The sequence below is a fragment of the Mizuhopecten yessoensis genome, unplaced genomic scaffold (assembly GCF_002113885.1).
Source record: "Mizuhopecten yessoensis strain PY_sf001 unplaced genomic scaffold, ASM211388v2 scaffold57, whole genome shotgun sequence".
In the NCBI taxonomy this organism is placed as follows: Eukaryota; Metazoa; Mollusca; class Bivalvia; order Pectinida; family Pectinidae; genus Mizuhopecten; species Mizuhopecten yessoensis.
Window position 1 is genome coordinate 178,195 of NW_018403356.1, and position 25,337 is coordinate 203,531.

The 25,337-nt window shown below is 35.9% G+C and overlaps 2 protein-coding genes across 2 annotated transcripts; one reads left to right on the forward strand and one right to left on the reverse strand.

The window, feature by feature from the left end:
• Nucleotides 1-2,473: 2,473 nt before the first annotated feature.
• Nucleotides 2,474-11,857, reverse strand: LOC110449550 (peptidyl-prolyl cis-trans isomerase FKBP2-like). The gene is made up of 5 exons (XM_021496533.1): nucleotides 11,592-11,857; nucleotides 11,106-11,293; nucleotides 7,894-8,006; nucleotides 5,206-5,288; nucleotides 2,474-3,936 (listed from the first exon to the last, which is right to left on the reverse strand). Exons 2-5 carry the CDS (start codon nucleotides 11,280-11,282, stop codon nucleotides 3,875-3,877), a joined length of 435 nt encoding a protein of 144 aa, XP_021352208.1. The 5' UTR covers nucleotides 11,283-11,293; nucleotides 11,592-11,857; the 3' UTR covers nucleotides 2,474-3,874.
• A 106-nt stretch (nucleotides 11,858-11,963) lies between these two features.
• LOC110449632 (small nuclear ribonucleoprotein Sm D2) lies at nucleotides 11,964-17,177 on the forward strand. Its single transcript, XM_021496656.1, has 3 exons — nucleotides 11,964-12,065; nucleotides 14,580-14,759; nucleotides 16,543-17,177. The coding sequence occupies exons 1-3, from the start codon at nucleotides 12,061-12,063 to the stop codon at nucleotides 16,715-16,717; spliced, it is 360 nt and encodes a 119-aa protein (XP_021352331.1). The 5' UTR covers nucleotides 11,964-12,060; the 3' UTR covers nucleotides 16,718-17,177.
• Nucleotides 17,178-25,337: the final 8,160 nt, after the last annotated feature.

Below are 25,337 nucleotides of genomic sequence, written 5' to 3' on the forward strand. Positions count from 1 at the left end.
GTCCTGTAGGCACACAAGTTTTTTGAGAAATATCCATTGTAACAGTTAACTAGCATGTTAACCATAGTCTCAGCTGTACTTATGTAGTACTTCAACAGATATATATATCAATCTTCATACAAGTTATTCAATTTTCAATACTTCAACCTACTTTTAAAAAACAGTTTTACATAAAATCTGTTAAGCCCTTGTAAGATTACAACCACTCTTTCTAATTACATACAAACAGCTTTGTACTGAATGGTGCAAGAATCACAGAAACAGTAGGTGAAACTGTCAATCATCAAATCTGTATTGACATATGTTAACCTTTGGCCTATTCTAGATATAAATTTATGAGGGAGGGTCACAGGAGGTACTTACAATTAGTAATACATGTATATGGATGATAAGGTTTCAACTGACTGTAAAAATATGTATAGTGGGGCCCAGGAAATATAATTCTGGATGGAAGAGGTAAAAAAAAACAGTGATTCCTTCCCCCTCCACCTGTAATTAATTCTTTAATTGCTCTGAGCTACATATATCTGTTCAAACTACCACTTAAACAAATCTGTATTTGCATGTTGCAGTTTGAACTAGCTTTTTACCATAAGTGGAGGGTAAGTCTTGACATTATAGAATACTGTTCCTCTGTAATGTGAAGCGCCTTTAACCCGATACCTTGACGTTATAGAATACTGTTCCTCTGTAATGTGAAACGCCTTTAGCCCAATACCTTGACGTTATCATGCCCAGGTCATTTGGCACGTAGCAGTTTATACTACCTAACCTGTAAGTAATACACAGTCTTAACTATAAAAAGATTCTTTGTCACCTCTTACCAGATGTTATTTACTGACATCTCTGAAATGTTTCGAACCTCAAAGTCTATTACTTTGTAGGGTGTCATTCAACACTACATTGTCAACTTGGAGCTTGAAGTAATCACTTTGAAAAAGTATAAGAAATATAATTAATATATTTTACAAATATACTATATATGTAATATTGTATGTCACAGTATTTTCCCATACTACCTCTTTGTATAAAATACAATATACAGCTATGGATGCATCTCAATAAACATCTTTTACTGGGCACATTGCTTTCATGCGTTTCTTGAATATTGGTTAAACTCTATCTACTCCCGATATATTTTTTCGCACCAGAAAATTCTTTTTCTGTACTAACGAATATTTTTAAAGTATTGTCAGCTGAAAATCTGTTTTGTCACGACAACTGCTAAAGCCATATGATCATCTAGACCAGTTCTTGTGAGCTTAAATGGAGCGTGACGATTAACAACAAGGCAGCTAGTATTGCAAGGCAATCCATAGTCCCCCACCGGTAATGATTTCTAACAAACAGTACACATATCAGGAAGCAAAGGTCACAGTAAGGAAATAGTGGCTGACTTCTTGCACTCCGTTGTCCTTGCACACCAAATCTAGTTACTCCAGGTGAATAAGTACAGAAGATATACATCGGACAAACATTTTCAAAAGTGAAGGTCAAAGGTCACAGTGACCGAATTATTGCACTCTGTGCTCCGTCATCCCTAGATGTCTTTGTTCACCAAATCTAGTTACTCCAGGTGAAAAAGTATAGAAGATATACACCGGACAAAGATTTTCAAAAGTGAAGGTCAAAGGTCAGTGACCTAATTTTTGCACTCTACATTCCATCATCCAAAAATGTCCTTGTACTGTACACCAAATCTGGTCACTCCAGGTGAAATATTATAAAAGATATGCCCCAGACAAACTTTTTTCAAAAGTTCAGGTCAAAGGTAAAGTCATAGGTCATAATGACCTAATTCTTGCACTCTGCCATCCTAAGATGTCCTTGTACACCAAATCTGGTTACTCCAAGTGAAATAGTATAGAAGATATGTACCAGACAAACTTCTTGGACGGAAGGAAGGACGGATGGAAGGAGTGCAAACCTATTACACTGGGAACCAGTGGGGGACTAATAACTTTTTATGAAGAGCATTGGAAGAATTTTTGACATATGTTCACTTTTTTCACGACAAGCCATCAAATATCAAGGTAAATTTCCTAATTGCTTGACTGATGGATTTTACTCAATAATTTCATTCGTTCTCTCTACTTTTATAAAATTTGATGAATTAGTTGTATTCATTACTTAAGACCCGCTCATTTTTGGGTCATTCCATCACTGATCAAGATTGTTCAAGCATAACTCTTTACGTATTTCGCTTCATATAACTTTATAATTTCTAAACTAAATCAATTGCTGAACCATTTACAGTCGTTCGTGCACAATGCAACATTGAAACAGTATGTCTGGTGGCATAAAGGTACATTTGTACTCTTGAGTGATATTGCTTTACTGAAAACTATACAAGTCAATGGTGTAATGTAACTGTAGATACTTGGTGTAATTTAATTGTTGATACTTGGTGTAATTTAATTGTTGATACTTGAATGTATAATTGAGATTTCTAAATAGTAACACTAACACAATGGAAAGTAGAAATTTCTTTTATTATTCTACAAAACAATCTGCACAAGTCTCGCATACCCGACATGATTTTAACCGACGTGTACATGATTCAGTAATGATTTTATGTGTAAAATCAAACTGAAATGGACTAATGATATACAGTAATTGATCACATATTTCCATTTCAACCACATACTAATAGTTACATGTTCCCAAATCAAGCAGCTCATACTTGATGGACACGCACAGATACATTACAACCCTCGGTTCACCATACAATGTAGGTAGTGAATTTGATCATGTGGATTACAGCATTTATCAAATTGGAATCCAAACCCGATCCTCAAAATTCCAGAGGTTACACTGTTGTTCCCTGCACCCCTGGAGTATGTCATGAGAAACTGAAGGCTCTTTAAGTGCCACATTCTAGAAGATCCAAGTAGATTTGTTTGATACTTTGATGTACATGGAAAGAATTGTGCGCCAGCATAATGGTCAAATTGATGGACTTTGAAGTCGGGGATCACTCCCCTGAAAGCTTTGAAGAACAGGTATCAGCCTAGCCATTTGTAAAATTGTTTTGCCTGAAACCAATCAAAAATGGCTGTGTACCTTTGATTTTGTCATGACATAGTCCATTAGTGTAGACAGCATGGTGTAAAACCTTGAATTTCGAGGATTCTCAGTCCTAAAAATTCCATTTGTGATATGGAAAAGACATCCTGAATTTTCCATTGAAAAACAAGGTACATGAACTTCCAAGCAGTAGAATAATTTCCAGGCACTTTTCTACTATGATTTACTGTTATGTAAATTGTTCACAATTCAAAGATCTAAAACTGCAAAACCTTGTTCTTCAAGAACGTAACAATTTTCACAAGGGCTGTTTTATTCCTGCTCTGTAGACATTTTTATGCAACCCAGTCTTTGCTTCACATCTGTGGCCACCACTGCTAAATAAAGCCATCTGAAATGAGTCTTTGTGTATAGTCATAGATGCTTGTAATTTGACAAACAAAAAAGCACTGGAAGTCCAAAGTGACCAATAAAAGCCTTGAATGTGATTACACACTGTAGTTTCAAACATTCATGCTATCAGAAACAATACTGCTGTATATTTGTGTAAATTTTTTATTTGCATTAATATTTGTCAGCTGGCCATATAAATTTGAGGTCAATCATTACTGTAATATTGATGTCAACCTGTCATGATCAAGTACCACTTACTTCGGATATACATGTCTTTTACACTATTAAGGATTAAAATACATAACATATACCGTTATGAAACTGTATTTTAGAATGATACCAAATACAACCACACACACCAAACCTACACATCAAATTAGTTCGCCCTGTTACATCTCAAAATTCTCACAGTCCCTTTCAACACATTACTTCATAGACATCATAGTCTCACTTTTCACAGCTCGTCTTTGCGGTCGATTTTCAGTAGCTCAACTTCAAACACAAGTTCACTGTTGGCTGCAGAAAACAAAAGAATTATTATTATGACAACCACAAATTATGTGAACTAAAATAGGTTTCAATTTCATTTTATAATTTTTATTACATGATTGCCAGTAAATAAATGCAATTTTATATCTTGACATACCAGTGAATACATCAATGCTATGTATTCTGCAAGTGTAATTTAGGAGAAACCAAGAGACTATCCTACTATACTGGTACATCACAAAGCAGACAGTACATATATAACCAGAATGGCATTATTTCATACTAAAAAGTCAAGTGAACAAGGTCAAGCTTTGTAATCTAAGAGTATACCAACATTCTATTAAAAATACTGCTCTTCTGAGACAAGTTGTGATCTGACTGCATTTTTTTTTTTTAAAGTAAATCAGAATAAGGCATAAGAGAGTATACAAATCCTATCACAATTTGAATTTAATATCAATCTGACATTTTGAAAATACAGAATGTCTTGGGGTAGAAGAAAATTATTGCAAGACCTGATTTGAAAGAGCAGACATATCCTTTATTGCAATACTTGATTTACAGATACATCCTTGTATATCTTACATCGGACAATAATCCCAAAATCTATATTGTTTGATACACAATAAATACAGAGTTAACAACCTAACCGTGTAAGAGAATGTGACTAATGGATACCTATAGAACGTGTTGACTTTTTAATGTTGCCTATTTTGTGGTTAGAGTAGTAGTACATCACAAGGGTACCTGATTCCACCGCATCAACAATTTTTATTATGTCAAAATGGGAACTTTAACAAGAGGTTCTGTTTGACAAGTAATGATAACACTATATTTGTGACAATCAAATCAAAATGTAGTCAATACAATGATATTGTAAAGAATTATATCAACAATAATGCTGACCTGGTTTTTGACCCTAGATGATCTTAATGTAAAGTCATATAAGAAGTGATGTATGTGAACATTACAGATTTCATAACAATCCCATAGAAATCAATTATATAGAGTGATAACTGCAAAATTCTATTTTCAGTACTGGTGACCTTATTTTTTTTACCAAGGAAGATCAAAACATGAGCTGATGAGAGAGGTGATGTTTGTGAACACAGATATGAAATTTTGTGACAATGGATAAGAGATTAATTTTGTGCAGTTATGATGTCGTTTTGGTAGGAAAACCTATTTATAGTGACAGTGACATTGTTTTTGACCTCTGACAGCTAAACAAAATGCCTATGGATATTAAATGTCTTGACATGAGCCATACAATTGCTACCAGGTTCATGGACTTACGAGGAATCTTGGGTGGGGCTCCACGTTCACCATAGCCCAGGTTAGCAGGGATAACAAGTTTCCTCATCTCTCCTTCACACATCCTATCAGGTAAATTCATGATATCAAACAAACAATGTTATACAGTAAACAAACAATGTAATACAGTTATACAGACAAACAAACAATGTTATACTGGACTTACGAGGAATCTTGGGTGGGGCTCCTCGTTCACCAATGCCCAGGTTAGCAGGGATAGCAAGTTTCCTCATCTCTCCTTCACACGTCCTATCAGGTAAATTCATGATATTAAACAAACAATGTTATACAATAAACAAACAATGTAATACAGTTATCAAGTAAACAAACAAAGCAATACAGTTATACAGACAAACAAACAATGTTATACAGTTATACAGACAAACAAACAATGTTATACAGTTATACAGACAAACAAACAATGTTATACAGTTATACAGACAAACAAACAATGTTATACAGTTATACAGACAAACAAACAATGTTATACAGTTATACAGACAAACAAACAATGTTATACAGTTATACAGACAAACAAACAATGTTATACAGTAATACAGACAAACAAACAATGTTATACAATAAACAAACAATGTAATACAGTTATCAATAAACAAACAAAGCAATACAGTTATACAGACAAACAAACAATGTTATACAGTTATACAGACAAACAAACAATGATATACAGTTATACAGACAAACAAACAATGTTATACAGTTATACAGACAAACAAACAATGTTATACAGTTATACAGACAAACAAACAATGTTATACAGTTATACAGACAAACAAACAATGTTATACAGTTATACAGACAAACAAACAATGTTATACAGTTATACAGACAAACAAACAATGTTATACAGTTATACAGACAAACAAACAATGTTATACAGTTATACAGACAAACAAACAATGTTATACAGTTATACAGACAAACAAACAATGTTATACAGTAAACAAACAATGTAATACAGTTATACAGTAAGCAAACAAAGCAATACAGTTATACAGGCAAACTAACAATGTTATACAGTTATACAGACAAACAAACAATGTTATACAGTTTTACAGACAAACAAACAATGTAATACAGTTATACAGACAAACAAACAATGTTATACAGTTATACAGACAAACAAACAATGAAATACAGTTATACAGTACTAGTAAACACACAATGTAATATAGTACACAAACAATGTAATACAGATTTACAGTAAACAAACAATGTAATACAGTTATACAGACAAACAAACAATGTAATACAGTTATACAGACAAACAAACAATGTAATACAGTTATACAGACAAACAAACAATGTTATACAGTTAAACAAACAATGTTATACAGTAAACAAACAATGTAATACAGTTATACAGTAAACAAACAAAGCAATACAGTTATACAGGCAAACTAACAATGCTATACAGTTATACAGACAAACAAACAATGTTATACAGTTTTACAGACAAACAAACAATGTAATATAGTTATACAGACAAACAAACAATGCAATACAGTTATACAGACAAATTAACAATGTAATACAGTTATACAGACAAACAAACAATGTTATACATTTATACAGACAAACAAACAATGTTATACAGACAAACAAACAATGAAATACAGTTATACAGTACTAGTAAACACACAATGTAATATAGTACACAAACAATGTAATACAGATTTACAGTAAACAAACAATGTAATACAGTTATACAGTAAACAAACAAAGCAATACAGTTTTACAGGCAAACTAACAATGCTATACAGTTATACAGACAAACAAACAATGTTATACATTTATACAGACAAACAAACAATGTTATACAGACAAACAAAATACAGTTTTACAGGCAAACTAACAATGCCAATGTTGTACAGTTATACAGACAAACAAACAATGTAATACAGTTACACAGGCAAACAAACAATGTTATACAGTTTATACAGACAAACAAGCAATGTAATACAGTTATACAGGCAAACAAACAATGTTATACAGACAAACAAACAATGTATTACAGTTATACAGACAAACAAACAATGTAATACAGTTATACAGACAAACAAACAATGTAGTTATACAGACAAACAAACAATGTAATACAGTTTATATAGACAAACAAACAATGAAATACAGTTATACAGTAAACACACAATGTTGTACAGTTATACAGGCAAACAAACAATGTTATACAGACAAACAAACAATGAAATACAGTTATACAGTAAACACACCATGTTGTACAGTTATACAGGCAAACAAACAATGTTATACAATAAACAAACAATGTAATACAGTTATACAGTATCACATTACAGTAAATATCATTTCAGACATAACTATAATGAGTTCTAAGTATGTCAAACTTTGATGTTCATGTAGTAAAAAGTGTAATTTCATTCCTGTTTATAATAGGGCTTTGTCCTCTGAAGGGCAATGAATGACATTCTTTGTTAGCAATGCTTCAGCTGAATTGTCAGCTTCAGTGTTTGTCCAAAATTAGTGCAACAAAATCTTCCAGGATAGTACAAAACTATTAGCCATCAAAAATAATTACATGTGTTGTCACCCGATACTCAAGTTTACGTAATATTGCAATACAAAAGCGGTGTAATTTGGATGTATGAATAGTTCTTCTGTTTGTTCACATACCCCATAAGTCCCTGATCCCAGCCTTTGATGACTTGATTAGCCCCAAGTGTAAACGTGAAGGGGGATCCACGAGGTATACTGCTGTCGAACTCAGTTCCATCACTCAGTGTACCCTAAAATTAAACAATAATGATATATATTATGACTTGGTTAAGGGTTTGATTTATTTATTGAATGTTCATTTGTTTTCTTGTGTGACCTGATGAGCGTTTGCTCCAAACTCACCTCCCCAAGTCAGGCTATGCTAGCAACCAGCATTCACCTTAACATTACTTTGCATCCACACTTTCACTTTCCTTGTACATTATATAACACTCTTTAAATAACTTGTGCAATTACTGTGAATCTATATGTGATCTCCAATGTTGCAACGAAACATAAAGTCAATTAATATCATGAATCACACAAACTGATCATATCTCATATGTAGAACTACCAGGTAGTCAAGTACATATATGTACAATTATGTAGTGTTATGTATTGGTATTGAATCACTTATTTCTATAATGAGTGGATTGGTTGTCAAAGAATGTATATATACTGAAAATTAATGTAACTTGTCATCAAAATCCCAGATGTCATATGCTCTCTTTAATACATTCTCTGCAACTCTTGAAAATCAAAAGCACATGGACAGCTATTGATTGCACAGGTGAAATCAATAGCTGTCCACATGCTTTTGATTTTTTGGACACCTTGACCTTAATATGATGGATATATTACTATATTATGCTATTATATAATGTCTGTATCTGTATGGTACTGGAAGTATATTTCCAGGGTTGGAGGAGTGCCCTTAGGATTTCATTTGCTGGTAGTAAAGTTTTAAAGGTTTTTAAGTCAGTTGTTTTGACCAGATCTTCTGGGAGGTTGTTCCAATCAGTGATGCTACGAGGAAAGAATGGGTTCTAATATGTGTCAGTATAACACTGAAATTGCCGAATTTTTTCCCTGTTCTTTGCTCTAGTCCGATTGTTTGATTTAGACAAGACTTGGTTTACAGGTACAGCCACTAGCCCTTTCACAATTTTAAAGAAGAGGACAAGTTGATGGTCCCTTCTGCGATCCCTGAGTGATGGCAGTTTCAGGGCATTCAGCATTGATGTCATGCTGCTGGACAGTGCAATGATGTATCTTTTCCAAAGAATGGATGTTGTTATGCTGGTACAGATCCCACATTGTTGAGCTGTACGTATTCCAACACAGACCTTATTAGTGACTTGTAAGCTGTTAACTTTAGGGACGAAGGACAATGTCGCAGATTTCTTTGTAAGAACCCGAGCTTGGAGTTTGCTTTATTTGTAATGGTGCAGATATGAGCGTCCCATTTCATGGAGTTGTGTAAAAACAACTCCTTTGTATGGGTTCTCTTCTACTTCTTCCAGTATGTGGACGTAAATTTGGTATCTGAAGGTCCTACTAGGGGACCTGGACCTGGAATATGATGTATATACACATCATGTTCGTGTGTCCAGCACCTGTTCATGGTTCATGGTAGTCGACGTCTTCGCAAGCATAATTCATTGCTTCTGTTGACGCTTCTTCATAGTTGTTCACTTATTTACAGGTTACGCAGAGGACGCGTATACAACTTAATATTATATATTAGTAGCATGATGGTAAAAACTTCATTGGATGTTTGACCCAATGCTTATTGAGTCTAGATTTAAAAACATTTAAGGTTGGGGAATCTACCACAACTGTAGGGAGTTGATTCCAATTATTTACAATTCTATTTTTAAAAGCATGTCCCCTAATGTTGGTCTTATACCAAATTTTTTCAGCATTTTTGAGTTTCCCCTCGTATTGAGGTTGTCGAAGGCAGGGATGATTTGTTGGTTGGTCATATCTGTGGTGTTTATCAGCTTATAGATTTCTACCATGTCAGATCTTAGGCTTCTATATTCAAATGATGGTAGCCGTAGTCGACGAATACGTTCAGGGTACGAGAGAACTTTTAGGGATGGAACTAGTTTGGTTGCCCTTCTTTGAACATTCTCTAAGGAGATTTTGTCTTTTTTCAGTATAGGTGACCATGTAGTAACATTAATTTCAAGGTATGGATGTACCAAAGATTTGTAAAGGTTGAGAAACATTTCTTCATTAATACAATTGAAAGTTTTGAATATGAGACCTACGTTTCTGTTAGCTTTAGATACTGCAGTTTACTTGCTCACGAAATTTCAGATTTTTGTCAATAACTACACCGAGATCTCTTTCACTTGTCACCAGATCTATTTGATGTCTCTCCCCTTGCTGGGTGATCTCATATCTGACGTTCTTCTCTTGGCCTGTATATATTTTGAGGTTTTTACATTTGTCTGGATTTAGTTCCATCAGCCATTTGTCTAATCGGTCTGTAGTTACCTGGATTTTTTTTTATTTCCTTTTTTGAAGATCGGAGTCACAATTGCATGTTTCCATTTTGCAGGTAACTTTTGATTTTGCACATATTTACGGAATATAAATGTTCGAGGCGGGAAACCGGGGATTTTGATTGTGCCTTCATCTACGAATACACTTGCAAAGTGTAGATTTAAAGTTTCTGCCTTTTCCTTGTCATTTGTGGTTAGCTCTCCATTTGTTTTTTCCAGTTGCATTACCTTCTCTTTGGTTTTGGCTCTTTTGACATAGTTCCAAAATAGTTTGGGGTCAGATTTGATCTTGCTTGCCATCGGTTTCTCAAAGTGGTAGTGTTGATTTATTATGGCCTTTGTGGCTTTGTTCCTTGCATCTTTATTCCAGAGGGTTCTTTTGTACCTGGGTACCTGTTATGCTGCCTGTTCGTCCTTTGCTCACTGGTACATGGTGTTCAGCAACTATAGATATGTTTGCAGCAAAGAATTCCCAGACTTCATCCAGGTCCATGTCGTCCATAACATCCCAGTTAACTGAGTTTAACTCTTGGCGGATAGCATTGTAGTTCCCTCTGTTGTAATTTTTTTTTCCGAATTGGGGGTGGGGATTCATCACTAAAACATGAATAACTAAAGGATAGTGAAAGGTGATCACTGGAGCCTATACTGGCTTTGTATGAAATATCTCCAATCATGTTTTCTTTATTAGTAAAAACAAGGTCCAATACTGAAGGTTCGTTGCCATCTCTGTAACGCGGGGTTTTTTTTACATGTTGGTAGAGGAAATTGTCCATGATCTGTGTTTGATTGGTTTCCAGTAAAAAAAATGAGGAGGGTAATGACTTTTATACTTACAGTGTAGTGCATACTAAGAGTATCTCCCTTCTTAGATTTTATTTTGCACTTGTCTGGATCAACCCTCTTCTTCACACCAATCTGCAACCGTTTCTCCTTCTTCTCGCCATTACAAGATACAGATATAATGGCAATCAATGCAAAAGCAGCCAACTGACAGATCCAAGTTGTCTTCATTGTTGGGTTTTCTGAAGTAAGAAAAGAAGAAGTACAAAATACATGTTTGAAGACCCCGAAACGGGTCAATCAATGTTAAGTGAAGGAAATTACCGGTAGTCATGAGCATGCATGACGAGGCAAAAATGACCAAAGCCTTAGTAATATTGTTAGGTCCCGGTAACGAAATTCAGAAATTCACCGGTAATCGCCAGAACGACTCTGAGGTCAGGTGCTGGCTTAATCACGTTCAAGTACTGAAATTGATATGCAATAGTCTGGTATCTACATTTATTATGACATTTAAGTAATTGTGTGCATAGTACTCACTATTAATGCGGTGCAGGTTCCTATGTTGTGGCTCAGTGGCTGATCGACACGTTTTCTTCCAACCTCACAGGAAACTAGTAGCATTAATCACAGTCCGGTAGATCCAAGTATAACTTGTCACAGCCACATAAGCCTTTGACCACGGTGCGTTAAAGTTAGTATAAGATAATAATTACATAATTGAAAGAGTTTCAATGGCTTGATTTTAGAGAAATGTCAAATGTTATAACGCACTTGTTATTTGTAATATCAGGATCGGGGAACGCATTCACGCTGTCAAGGCCATATATCTCCAAGGCTGTACACAGCTGTCTGGCACAACCGAGCCTGTAGTTATGAAAATCTTTACAGGAAACGGATGTTTATTGATGTACACATGCGCAATAGACAATAAACGTACAGCCGACGCGCTAGATCTGCAGTCAAATATTGAATTGATATTGCAATCCGTTGAAATCAAATCATCAATATGTCGTAAGTTGATTGTACTCATATGTCGTTTTAAATATTGCTAAATTGCCTGAATTCATAGTGTTATTTTCCTTAAAGCTGTCTTGAAAAATATGTTTTAGCATCATAACAATGTACGCCGGCGCCGGTTTCACAATCAAAACAATGTCATAAAAGAACTCTCTCCTTTCATATACCCTCACAATATAGCATTTGATTATGCTTTTCATCTTTATTAGACATGTTAGTTTATTTTTGTTTAATGAAGACGTTGTCAATTAAATAGATTGAGAGAAATTCGTAAATTTTAACTGTTGGAAAGATGAATATTTTTTCTGTTATAAACCTATATGATGTGATATGCATGCTATTAAAATGTATTCTTCAGACATGATCTCTTTTCTTCTGGAAACATATAGCTTTCCCATATTCATTAGGTTGATGTCATATAGCTCAAAACAGCTATACATTATGGGGGTGGGGGTACTTTACATTGTAATTTAGAATGGATACCCGCCGGTGGGAAGTTTTAACATTTTTTTTAAATAAAAACAACAGTATGGAATAATTGAGTAACAGGTAATACTCATGATGTGTGACAATCATGGACAGGAGAATCACTTGAGTATAAGTTTGACTGTCCAGCATATGCATGCACAAGGCTTTGCCGGGTGCATGACAGCCAAACTCTCACCCGGGTGTTGAGATTTCACAGTCCATGGACCACAACCAAATAAGATTCTATTTATCTCCTACATATTATAAAGGTAGCCTCAGTTTCCTCTGGTCCTGACACCAGACATTTTGACAGACAGATGTCTGGTGTGGGGCCAGGCCAGAGCGCACTACTATATGAAAATATGGATTTCTCCCAACACCATACTGCAGGGGTCGACACTAACGGTAGACCGGAGGACTGGGTCCACCAAAATCTTGGACTGTCCACTTAATCTTCAAAGCTGGTAGACCGCCGGTCCACCGCATATTACTTGATTAGTGTATATATATTTGAGAATATTGTTCAGAAATATACTAATAAAGACTTTATTTCCTTCGCCAGCGAGCCGTAAAATCCCATCTGGTTAAAAAATGTATCGTATTTTCGTGTTGTTAACCCGCTAAAAGTTGTCGTTATCATTCTTGGACGANAAAAAACAAGTATTTTACAGAAAATTAAAAAACCTTCATTATTTGTTTAAAACCCTCAGATGCCAGGATTTTGCATCTAGCTTTTAAAAAAATTCGGGGGAGGACCCCCATACCCCCCTCTTATTCAGGAGGGGGGGTACCCCCTCTCGAACCCACCTCCCACTCCTCGCTACGCTCGTCGACCGGGGCGCAAAGCGCCCCAGATCTGAGAATATTATTCAGGTCCACCAGAAATTAACCAGGTCCACCAGATCAAGAGAGCAGGTGGACCTGCGGTCCACCACCTATTAAAAGTTAGTGTCAACCCCTGTACTGTCCGTTTAATTTCGTATCGGAGAGTTATGAGGTGATGACAACAAAAATCTAATATGACACAACACATACCCATGATCTACAAAAATACCTTTTGCTCAGGTGGGAAATTTTGGAACAATTGAAAACTAAGGACTCTACTGACGGAATTTAGCAGCTGTTAATAATGATAATAATTATAGTCTTTATTTATACTTGATGACAAAGTTGACTCATCTTACATTTTGCCAAGTAGTTTATTTGTTATAAAATATACAATAATTTACAAAATTCACTGTTGATGATTAATAAGAGCGGATTTGGATCAATAAAAAACCATTTATTGAGGTATGTGTTGTGTCATAGACTCATAGTAGATTTTTGTTGTCCTCGCCTCATAACTTCCGATACGGTGTCAGAGAATTCCACATTTTCATATAGAAGAGCGCTCTGGCCCCACACCAGACATATATCTGTCAAAATGTCGTAAGTCTGGTGTCAGGGCCAGAGAAAACTCCGGCTAATTATAAAAAATGAAATAACAGGTGAGTTGAAGAAACCAAAGATTTTTATTGAATTTTACTGTTGCAAGTTTGGTACTTGCATCCTTCTTTTCCCCTAACTCTGATGATTAGACAGACACAGGTACATGAACAACTATCACTGCATGTTATCATTCCAATATCTTCCAAAAGCTGTTTCAAAGCACACCTGTGGCTCAAATCTGCATCATCAGGATGCTAATTTTCCAAAACACATTGATACCATATTGCAAAGGCAGTGACATGCTAGTGTGTTACTAATAAGCTAAAGGGATTAATGTTCATAGGGGAAAATAGCGATGGTGCAAGCAAACAAATCATTGAATTTTGTGTTACTAGACAGTAATTTTTTATTTCACCAACTTGCCTTTTATCGTGTGCACGACACAAACACGTCCAGGACTCGTGTACATGTATTTGTCCTATATATACGTTTGGTCATATTTGACTATATAACCAAATTTGCCTGTGCTCCAGTACCTGCCAAATTCAATACTTGGACAGTCTAACCAATTAAATGTATTTAACTAATCATACCTAATACTTCTTTGTTTAGGGCATTACTGCAGAAGCCCAAGAGTGAGATGACACCGGAGGAGCTCCAACAGCGAGAACAGGAGGAGTTTAACACGGGGCCCCTGTCAGTACTGACACAGTCAGTAAAGAATAACACACAAGTCCTCATCAACTGCAGGAACAACAAAAAACTTCTTGCCAGAGTAAAAGCATTTGACAGGTGACTGCTACATGAGTGACATTTGTAAACCTGTGTATCTTAATGATGTAACAACATATTGTAATCTGCATTCTTGTCTGGAAAAGGTTGCAGTGGGACTTTTTTCAATTCAAGACTGACACATTGCAAGATATTTTTGTATGTTATGGTTAAATGCAATTCATCTGTACAAGTTTTTCATGTAATAAGAAAACTAATGTTCATTCAACCATGATACACAAAGAAATTTTACAATTATGAAAGACAATGAATCTGGGAAGGTATATAAGGGAGTGCCTAATCTGTTCAAGCACTTTGTGGTTGATTCAATGTAGAGCAATTTCACTTCAAGTCACCACCATAAATATTATCATTATGCTATTAATATGTAATATTGGTGATACTTCTAGGGGTTCTACTTCTAGTACTGAAAATAAAGACTTACCAGCACTTCAACAGGGCTAGAAATTAATTTTTAAGAACCACTAGTAGACTTGTCTGGATTGTAATTTCTAATTTTACTAGTCTATGTGCAAACTCCACTTACTTATATATTGTTCAACAAGATCGGTAATACTGTATCAAATTTTGACTAGTCGTACAGGTTAGCAGATGTATTAAACCACTTGTCAGACTGGAGATCTCACTAGTCCTAGACCAGCGAGCTACCCTTAATGTCTAGCCCTGTTAAAAAGCATGATCAATAAATATTGAAAAAGTTGGGAACTTCCTTGACTTTTCATGTTATATCATGATGATTTGCAGAATTCTTTTGAATGCATGGCTTTTTCTTGGTGAATCGGGAAAAGATATCCGATTTGAATTTTGAAAAAAAAAGTATTTATCAATTGCATTGGCTGTCCATCTGGTTACATTGACATATTGGCTCGGGATGTTTTAATAAAAAAAAGAAGAGGCAACACTGACTTAAAAACTTTGTTTTACTCCATATTCGTCGTTATTTATCTAAACATTAATTTCAATCATGGCAACATTATTACAATTTTATTTCTTGCATCAGATTCATATATCACAATAAGTGACCAAACAGCTTTTGTCCGTGTACCATATCATATTTACATGATACTTGCCATATATTGGTTTATGTACCATTATATGTGAAGTGATGTTCAGGAGAGAGAAAATTCAAATAGACCATGTCAAAGTTAATATGGTTGACTTTGTCCAAACTAGTTAGGCGAACCCAACAAAAATGTTACTACTCACAATTTTCTTAAAGGCTGGTACAACTTTTGATTTGTTTAAATATTATCTCATTTGTTATTTTTGAATTAATTACATCAAATGTTTATAAGGCAATGCATAAGTTTACCTCTTAGAAACATACTTCCACATTGCTTTAACTTTGCTTTAAGCATTATGCATCGGGGTTTTTCATAGGACAATTTTTGTTGGGTCTTGAGCATCATTGTCAAAATCATTAAGAGATACAGCTGGTCATTATACCATGTAGTCTCTCTTATTTTGGATGCATTGCACAGAAGTTGCATAGATCACCGATTTATTCTTTAGGGGGAAAAAAGGGATGACTCGAATTGTCCAGTTCCAATGCATGATTGTTAAAACTAGTTTTGAAAATAAACCAGCAGTTTAGGTGAAGGCACAACCTTGACATCAAGTTGAATCATAATACAATAAGGATGCAATTTAAGGGAATCTAGAGTTCAAAGGTTATATTGTATTCAGCTTGATTGGATCCCAATTTTTGAAATGGCTAGCACTGAAGATACCAATGTATGTATGATCAAAAGTATATATTGATAATTTGTTTTCTATCCCACAGGCATTGCAATATGGTCTTGGAAAATGTTAAGGAAATGTGGACTGAAGTACCAAAAACAGGAAAGGGAAAGAAGAAATCAAAACCAGTGAATAAAGACAGATACATTTCAAAAATGTTCCTGAGAGGAGATTCTGTAATATTGGTGCTAAGAAATCCAATGGCAACAGGAAAGTGAAGAAAGTGTGATCTATGAACAGATTATCATGCGTTCCAAAATTTAACGCAAAACATATTGAGACATCGGGGAATGCAGACTGGTTACACTCTAATATACATGGCTTACAGAACTCCTGGTGGTTCTTCTCGAACAAAAAGTCAAGGTGTTTTCTAGATGGAGATTCATCAGATTAATAGTATCTGAAACATGGAGTTGTGTCCCAGTATTCGAGATACAGAGTTGTGTCCCTTTACTATTTACTTAGGCTGAATTGATGGTCTGTACTACTCCCCTGGAATGTGTGACATGGTGTATGGAAGTCGGTGTATGTAGAGGTACAATGGATAAGTTGTAGCAGTAGCACCTCATTTGGTCATCAACTCGTAGTAAATCATCACATTCTTTCATTTCTCATTCTTTTATTATATGAGGATTGGATTCGGTCCTTGTATCAGAGTCAAGAATGTTTTCAGTTAATGAAATGAGGTAATATTTCATCTCAAAATCATGCATAAAAACCTTTTCATTAGAAATATTACAAATAAAAGATGCAGCAGTCCGTTTCAGGAAGTACTATTTGTACTCAGGAGTACATGTCTATGTTACATATTGTGTATGTTTTGATATAGAAAAATGTGAATAAAAAAAAATTGTCAACAAATTAAAAAAATAGTTGTTTCAAATACATTTATATAAAAGTTACCAAATATGTTCTGGTCATAAAAGTTATCAAATATGTCCTGAACATAAGGAGACTAAAGTGTTTGCTTTTATTTTTTACATCTGTACATCATACGTATTCGAATAAGGTAGTTCAAAAAAGAATCAATTGATTGTAAAACTGAAGACGCAAGAATGAAGGTGCTGGAGAGAGGAGGAGGCTGCTGAAGCAAGCTAGTGACTTTAAAACGTTCAACAACCCTAATTGCTGTTAAGACTTGCTATTTCCAGCATTAAAAGTATCAACCCCTACTGTGAAACCAACCAACCCTCCCTGTTAAAATTTCTTTCAAAATTGCCATTTNGTACAAAGGTGGGCGCCAAGATCCCTCTGGGATCTCTTGTTAAACAAACTGCTGATATAATCAGATTGAACAATAGACATAACCTCAATAAAGTTAGGTACAACATACATACAGTTAAATAGAATAGCATGTACATTATAGTATTATTTACTAAGAATTACTGTAATAGCTTACCATAAAGAATTGGTTGGGGGAGGGCAATTAAGTAGCTTTATGTATGTAAATATACCAACCTACTATTGTCAAGTAGGGGTGAATTACCAACCTTCTGTTGTCAAGTAGGGGTGAATTACCAACCTTCTATTGTCAAGTAGGGATGAATTACGAACCTTCTATTGTCAAGTAGGGATGAATTACCAACCTTCTATTGTCAAGTAGGGGTGAATTACCAGCCTTCTATTGTCAAGTAGGGATGAATTACCAACCTTCTTTTGTCAAGAAGGGGCGAATAACCAACCTTCTATTGTCAAGTAGGGATGAATTACCAACCTTCTATTGGCAAGTAGGGGTGTTTTACCAACCTTCTATTGTCAAGTAGGAGTGAATTACCAACCTTCTATTGTCAAGTAGGGGTGAATTGCTAACCTTCTATTGTCAAGTAGGGGTGAATTACCAATCTTCTATTGCCAAGTAGGGGTGAATTACCAACCTTCTATTGGCAAGTAGGGATGAATTACCAACCTTCTATTGGCAAGTAGGGGTGTTTTACCAGCCTTCTATTGTCAAGTAGGAGTGAATTACCAACCTTCTATTGCCAAGTAGGAGTGAATTACCAACCTTCTATTGCCAAGTAGGGATGAATTACCAACCTTCTATTGGCAAGTAGGGGTGTTTTACCAACCTTTTATTGTCAAGTAGGGGGGAATTACCAACCTTCTATTGTCAAGTAGGGGGGAATTACCAACATTCTGTTGTCAAGTAGGGGTGAATTGCTAACCTTCTATTGTCAAGTAGGTGTGAATTACCAACCTTCTATCGTCAAGTAGGGATGAATTACCAACCTTCTATCGTCAAGTAGGGATGAATTACCAACCTTCTATCGTCAAGTAGGGGTGAATTACCAACCTTCTATCGTCAAGTAGGGATGAATTACCAACCTTCTATCGTCAAGTAGGGATGAATTACCAACCTTCTATTGTCAAGAAGGGGTGAATTACCAACCTTCTATTGTCAAGTAGGGATGAATTACCAATCTTCTATTGTCAAGTAGGGGTGAACTACCAACCTTTTATTGTCAAGTAGGGATGAATTACCAACCTTTTATTGTCAAGTAGGGATGAATTGCCAACCTTCTATTGTCAAGTAGGGGTGAATTACCAGCCTTCTATTGTCAAGTAGGGGTGAATTACCAGCCTTCTATTGTCAAGTAGGGATGAATTACCAATCTTCTATTGTCAAGTAGGGGTGAACTACCAACCTTTTATTGTCAAGTAGGGATGAATTACCAACCTTCTTTTGTCAAGTAGGGGTGAATTACCAACCTTCTTTTGTCAAGTAGGGGGGAATCACCAACCTTCTATTGTCAAGTAGGGATGAATTACCAACCATCTATTGTCAAGTAGGGATGAATTACCAACCTTTTATTGTCAAGTAGGGATGAATTACCAACCTTCTATTGGCAAGTAGGGGAGTTTTACCAACCTTCTATTGTCAAGTAGGAGTGAATTACCAACCTTCTATTGCCAAGTAGGAGTGAATTACCAACCTTCTATTGTCAAGTAGGAGTGAATTACCAACCTTCTTTTGTCAAGTAGGGGGGAATCACCAACCTTCTATTGTCAAGTAGGGATGAATTCCCAACCTTCTATTGTCAAGTAGGGGTGAATTGCTAACCTTCTATTGTGGAGTAGGGGTGAATTACCAACCTTATATTGTCAAGTAGGGGTGAATTACCAACCTTCTATTGCCAAGTAGGGATGAATTACCAACCTTCTATTGGCAAGTAGGGGGGTTTTACCAACCTTTTATTGTCAAGTAGGGGGGAATTACCAACCTTCTATTGTCAAGTAGGGATGCATTACCAACCTTCCATTGTCAAGTAGGGTTGAATTACCAACCTTCTATTGTCAAGTAGGGGTCAATTACCAACCTTCTATTGTCAAGTAGGGGTGAACTACCAACCTTTTATTGTCAAGTAGGGATGAATTACCAACCTTTTATTGTCAAGTAGGGATGAATTGCCAACCTTCTATTGTCAAGTAGGGGTGAATTACCAGCCTTCTATTGTCAAGTAGGGATGAATTACCAACCTTCTTTTGTCAAGAAGGGGCGAATAACCAACCTTCTATTGTCAAGTAGGGATGAATTACGAACCTTCTATTGTCAAGTAGGGATGAATTACGAACCTTCTATTGTCAAGTAGGGATGAATTACGAACCTTCTATTGTCAAGTAGGGATGAATTACCAACCATCTATTGTCAAGTAGGGATGAATTACCAACCTTTTATTGTCAAGTAGGGATGAATTGCCAACCTTCTATTGTCAAGTAGGGGTGAATTACCAACATTCTATTGTCAAGTAGGGGTGAATTGCTAACCTTCTATTGTCAAGTAGGGGTGAATTACCAGCCTTCTATTGTCAAGTAGGGGTGAATTACCAGCCTTCTATTGTCAAGTAGGGGTGAATTACCAGCCTTCTATTGTCAAGTAGGGGTGAATTACCAGCCTTCTATTGTCAAGTAGGGGTGAATTACCAGCCTTCTATTGTCAAGTAGGGGTGAATTACCAACATTCTATTGTCAAGTAGGGATGAATTACCAACTTTCTATCGTCAAGTAGGGGTGAATTACCAATCTTCTATTGTCAAGTAGGGATGCATTACCAACCTTCCATTGTCAAGTAGGGGTGAATTACCAACCTTCTATTGCCAAGTAGGAGGGAATTACCAACCTTCTATTGTCAAGTAGGGAAGAATTACCAACTTTCTATCGTCAAGTAGGGGTGAATTACCAATCTTCTATTGTCAAGTAGGGATGCATTACCAACCTTCCATTGTCAAGTAGGGGTGAATTACCAACCTTCCATTGTCAAGTAGGGGTGAATTACCAACCTTCCATTGTCAAGTAGGGGTGAATTACCAACCTTCTGTTGTCAAGTAGGAATGAATTACCAACCTTCTATTGTCAAGTAGGGATGAATTACCAACCATCTATTGTCAAGTAGGGATGAATTACCAACCTTCTTTTGTCAAGTAGGGGTGGGCATTTCGGTGTTGATGGAATGTTTCAACATATGTTTTGTTTTAGAATTTCTGTACTTTTTAATAACTTTGTGTGAAAAAAATAGAAGTAAGTTATTTAGCAAGCTTCAATGGTGAATTTTAAAAATTTGGAAGTTATCCTATCGTAATCTTAATACGAATATTGTTGGTTCCGTCTTAAATTTATTTGCTACAAGATAATTTCTGAACTGCTTAAACAAGAGGTCCCACCTGGATAATTAAGCAGCCATGGCAACTAGATTTCATTAACATAGTATTACAACTATTTCCAAATATTGGTCGTCTCTCCGCTGCACCCGTCCCTCATTTGGTTCCTTCCTGTTGCATGTAGAGGGGTACTTGTGGCTTTTACACATTTACCTCAATTTGCCCTGCTCCAATCCTCCATAACAGAATTGATTCTACTTCGCTCAAGTACTAGCCATGAAGAAGGATTTTAAACATTCCCCTGAGGGAATGCTCTTCGTTTATGAAAAAAAGGGTCCTTTAATTTTGTCAAGGGATGCTTTATACCAAATTTCATTAAAATGCCCATTCGTACGGAAGAAGAAGCATATTAAGGATTTATCTCTCATGTCGGGCTCTGCCCCAATAAAGGGAACACTCTTCGTTTAAAAGAAAATTTTATTAATCGTACGAAAGGAGAAGGATTTCAAACATTTATCAATATGATAAATCTAAATCCCTCCCGCGTACTGAAGTGGTTTTTTTTTAATGTTCACCCTATTTCCCATATTGGGCCGAGCCCCTAGTGGGGTCACATCCTCCATAAGGATGCTCCTGGACTGATTTAGTCAAAATCCACTGAACGAATCAGAATTAGTGGCGTTTTAAGGAAAAGTTGACCGACGGACGCCTCAGAAGCTGGCATTCACCGGTCCATTCGACCAGGTGAAGAACTCGAGTTGAAAAATTAGTCTTACTATATTATCATTTAAAAACCATATTGCTACACAATATTACAGCATGAAGACAGTTTCTTGAGTAAATCTGCCGCTTAAAACTGCATCAACAACACTTATACTGTGTAATAACAAGTCAAACAACAGTGCAACACTTTATTTACTAATAAAGTCCTCAATAATGTGCTCCGAATGGTGTCCTCTCCGCTCACGATGTTTGACAGGAAATGGATTTCGTCACATGATGTAAGTCAGCTACCTTGGTGACAACGCTTACAACGTAACCCGACTTCAACGGACAGTCGTTCAAAATTAGAAATACAGTCAAGATTTGCCCGATTGATCTGGTTAAACAGCTTGAAAAATTGATATCCGATTTCATCTACCTTTAAACCAGTTATAACAATATTACCAAACATCAACAACTGTGATGGAGAACAGATGAGATTTATTGAAGAATGAAACAGATATAGTTACAGTGCCCAAGTAACTCTGGCGGTGACGTTTAAATTATGCAATCGTCTAATGATGTTTGAAGAGCTTCATCGGTTCCTGTAATGGATTCGAACTTCAACTTCACTTTTCTTTTAACTAGAAGAAAACAGGCCTACACCATAACGTCAACACACAAAGACAAACAATCTTACAAGATCACAAGACCAATTCACGATGCTGGTCAGTATATATAAACTAGAGAAAACATGAAAAGTAAACCGAAAGGCATTGGAATAAATCAAGTATATCGTCAAGAAATCAACTGTATTCGAGTCATATCATTTCAAGTTGCCAGGTCACAGGGACCTGATAATTTGTTACAACTATATTTGGACCTAAACTAAGGTGTTTAGAGTAAATCTACACGTTTGGGGGGGGGGGGGGTTAGATCGATTTTCGGTAAAAATGCCACCCCCTGATCATCGTGGGTGGCACTTTTACCGAAAATCTACCTAAATCCCCCAAACGTTTAAAATTAATCTAAATACCTTAGTTTAGGTCCAAATATATATATAGCTGTAACCAATTATCAGGTCCCTGTGGCCAGTGCCTGTGATCACGAGAAGTCAAAAATATCAAAATAACAATCCGAGATAGCCAGAAACAATAAACTACGTTGACATAACTTCAAACGACTGTCAGATTAAATCTAAATTGCACTCACCTTCCTACCCGATTACATCACGACGTTGATCCCAAGACCACACCAACCAGCCCCTGTATCCTGTTTATAAGACCAGTGACGCAGTAGGTTAGCTCGTGTGGTCTCTGGGTGTCCACACCTACCCCATAGCCCTGTACACAGGGACGGCGGGGTCGCTACGGCATGGGCCCAAAAACCGGGAACGGTACCCCAGGTATGAAAACCTGGAGGTTACGAAGTAAGCGTTTGACACTAAGGTGGGTTGATTTGCACCTTGGACAGAATCCACTTCCAGTCAACCATCTTGAGACGATGACTGGGCTCCGCCTATTTGGCCTGTTTGCACCGTTTATATACCCTGGTGATTGTCACCATATACGTCACCTTCCAAAAATAACACGCATTTTCGTTGGTCATGAATTTTGCATAGCTTGCTTGATTTTCGAGATTACCTGTTGTTTTCGTTAGATTATTATGAAACTGGAAGGGTATCCCGATTGAATTTTGCTTACGTAGGTATATTGATACTAAATCCTCACGTGATCACGTGAGGTATTTTGCTGTGTAATCGATATTAGCGTATACAAACGTCCCTCGTTGTGAAGAACTGCTGACACATGTACTATACACGGCTGTAATGTACACACACACTGTACACATACTATATATCCCAGTCCCCTGTACTTTCATTTAATCTATTTTTCTGAGACACCACTAGATTGTTGGAATTCAGTAGAAAAAAAACCAACCACAGTTGCTCCATCATTAACTGTGATAGATTAATTAAACATATGACATAATGTGGATGCAAATATTGTATTTTTTTACACCGTTATATATAATTCTAAATAGACCAACGAACAACAGTCATGCTTTGATATGAATCAATTCTATTCAATCATTATATACATATATACATAATAATTGCAGCTTGGTTTAAGTTAGTTTCTCTGAAAGCATAAGTGCTACACCATCCAAACTTGGACCATAGATGCATCTTAGGTAGTACAACTCAGCCCATGCATCAAAAGCTGGATGCGGCCTACCTGTTATGGTCCATTGACTTTGTCAGCATCTCCATCAACAATAGTTTTTGTGTTTTAGTTAGTTTCTCTGAAAGTATTACCCCAACCACACTTGGACCATAGATGCATCTTAGGTAGTACAACTCAGCCCATGCATCAAATGCTGGATGCGGCCTACCTTTTATGGTCCATCAATTTTGTCAGCATCTCCATCAACATTAAGTTTTTGCATTTAAGTTAGTTTCTTTGATATGAGCATTGATGGTCAAAGCGGGGCATAGGCGAGACATACTTTACAGTTTCTCCCCAATTGTTAAGAGCTGCATTTTTGCTTTAAGCAATGCAGATAACCAATGTTTTCTCATATGTTGACATGTCTACTAACTTACAAGGAGTTGCTAAAAGATATACCTGTCATTTAGAAAGACTGAACACATACATATATATAGATTGAAGAATATCTTTCTGGTAATACATTGGTGTTTTAAATGGAACGATGTTATGCTCTGAACCCCGCCCAATATGAGTATATGTTGACTTTTGAACGGCTCCAGCTTCTATTAATTCCTATATACACTGTGTTTAAATGTTGGTAATGCTTCATATTCCTCCGATTCATGTGTAGCTTTGATCGATATGAACAAGTTTACACAATTTGATTCTAATTTTCTAGGATTTGCAAAATTTGATTTTTATTTACTAGTTTTTTAAAAATATTTTTAAACACTATCACATTCCAAGGAATAAGCATCCGATGACTGCCAGTTTTTTTTTTATTTATTTAAATGTTGACTAAGTCCCTAATTATTCTCAAATCATCGCCCACTTTCCTTACACATTTGAATATTGACTGCTTTTTTTTGTAATAAACTAAGGGTTATAGGCCACATAAACATGAAATGTATTACAGTAAAAACTGATGTTTAATTAACTGAAACCTGTTTTTCATTAATCTCATCAATACTTGTCATTAGACAACAGTGTAATAATTATTTTAACATGCTGAGTACTGTTAATATAGAAACCATTATTCTTCAAATTCGGATATAATATTAAATTACTATTGGTATTCAAAGTTGTGATTATGACTTCAATGATGATGTCGTTAACAATCACCCATGGCATTTACAATGCTATAATGCTCATTTGTGTGCGGTTGGTTTATATAAATGCAATGTTATTAAAGTGTTTATACGTTTAATATTTGTCCTTTTTATTGACAATATGGTACACATTTTACAGTGCTGTATCCTGCTACATCGTGTGGTATCTCAATACTGGTTAGCAGACATCAGCCGAGTTCCAAATTAACCAAAACCAAAGAAATA

Excerpts from the sequence above, each read along its gene's own strand:
- LOC110449550 (XM_021496533.1), bottom strand. The coding sequence starts at position 11,282 with ATGAAGACAACTTGGATCTGTCAGTTGGCTGCTTTTGCATTGATTGCC. Across the intron at positions 8,007-11,105 it reads CTCTTAGTATGCACTACACT|GGTACACTGAGTGATGGAAC; the intron begins GTAAGTATAAAA and ends GTTTAATTTTAG. Across the intron at positions 5,289-7,893 it reads TGGGATCAGGGACTTATGGG|GATGTGTGAAGGAGAGATGA; the intron begins GTATGTGAACAA and ends TTTACCTGATAG.
- LOC110449632 (XM_021496656.1), top strand. Across the intron at positions 14,760-16,542 it reads AGAGTAAAAGCATTTGACAG|GCATTGCAATATGGTCTTGG; the intron begins GTGACTGCTACA and ends TCTATCCCACAG.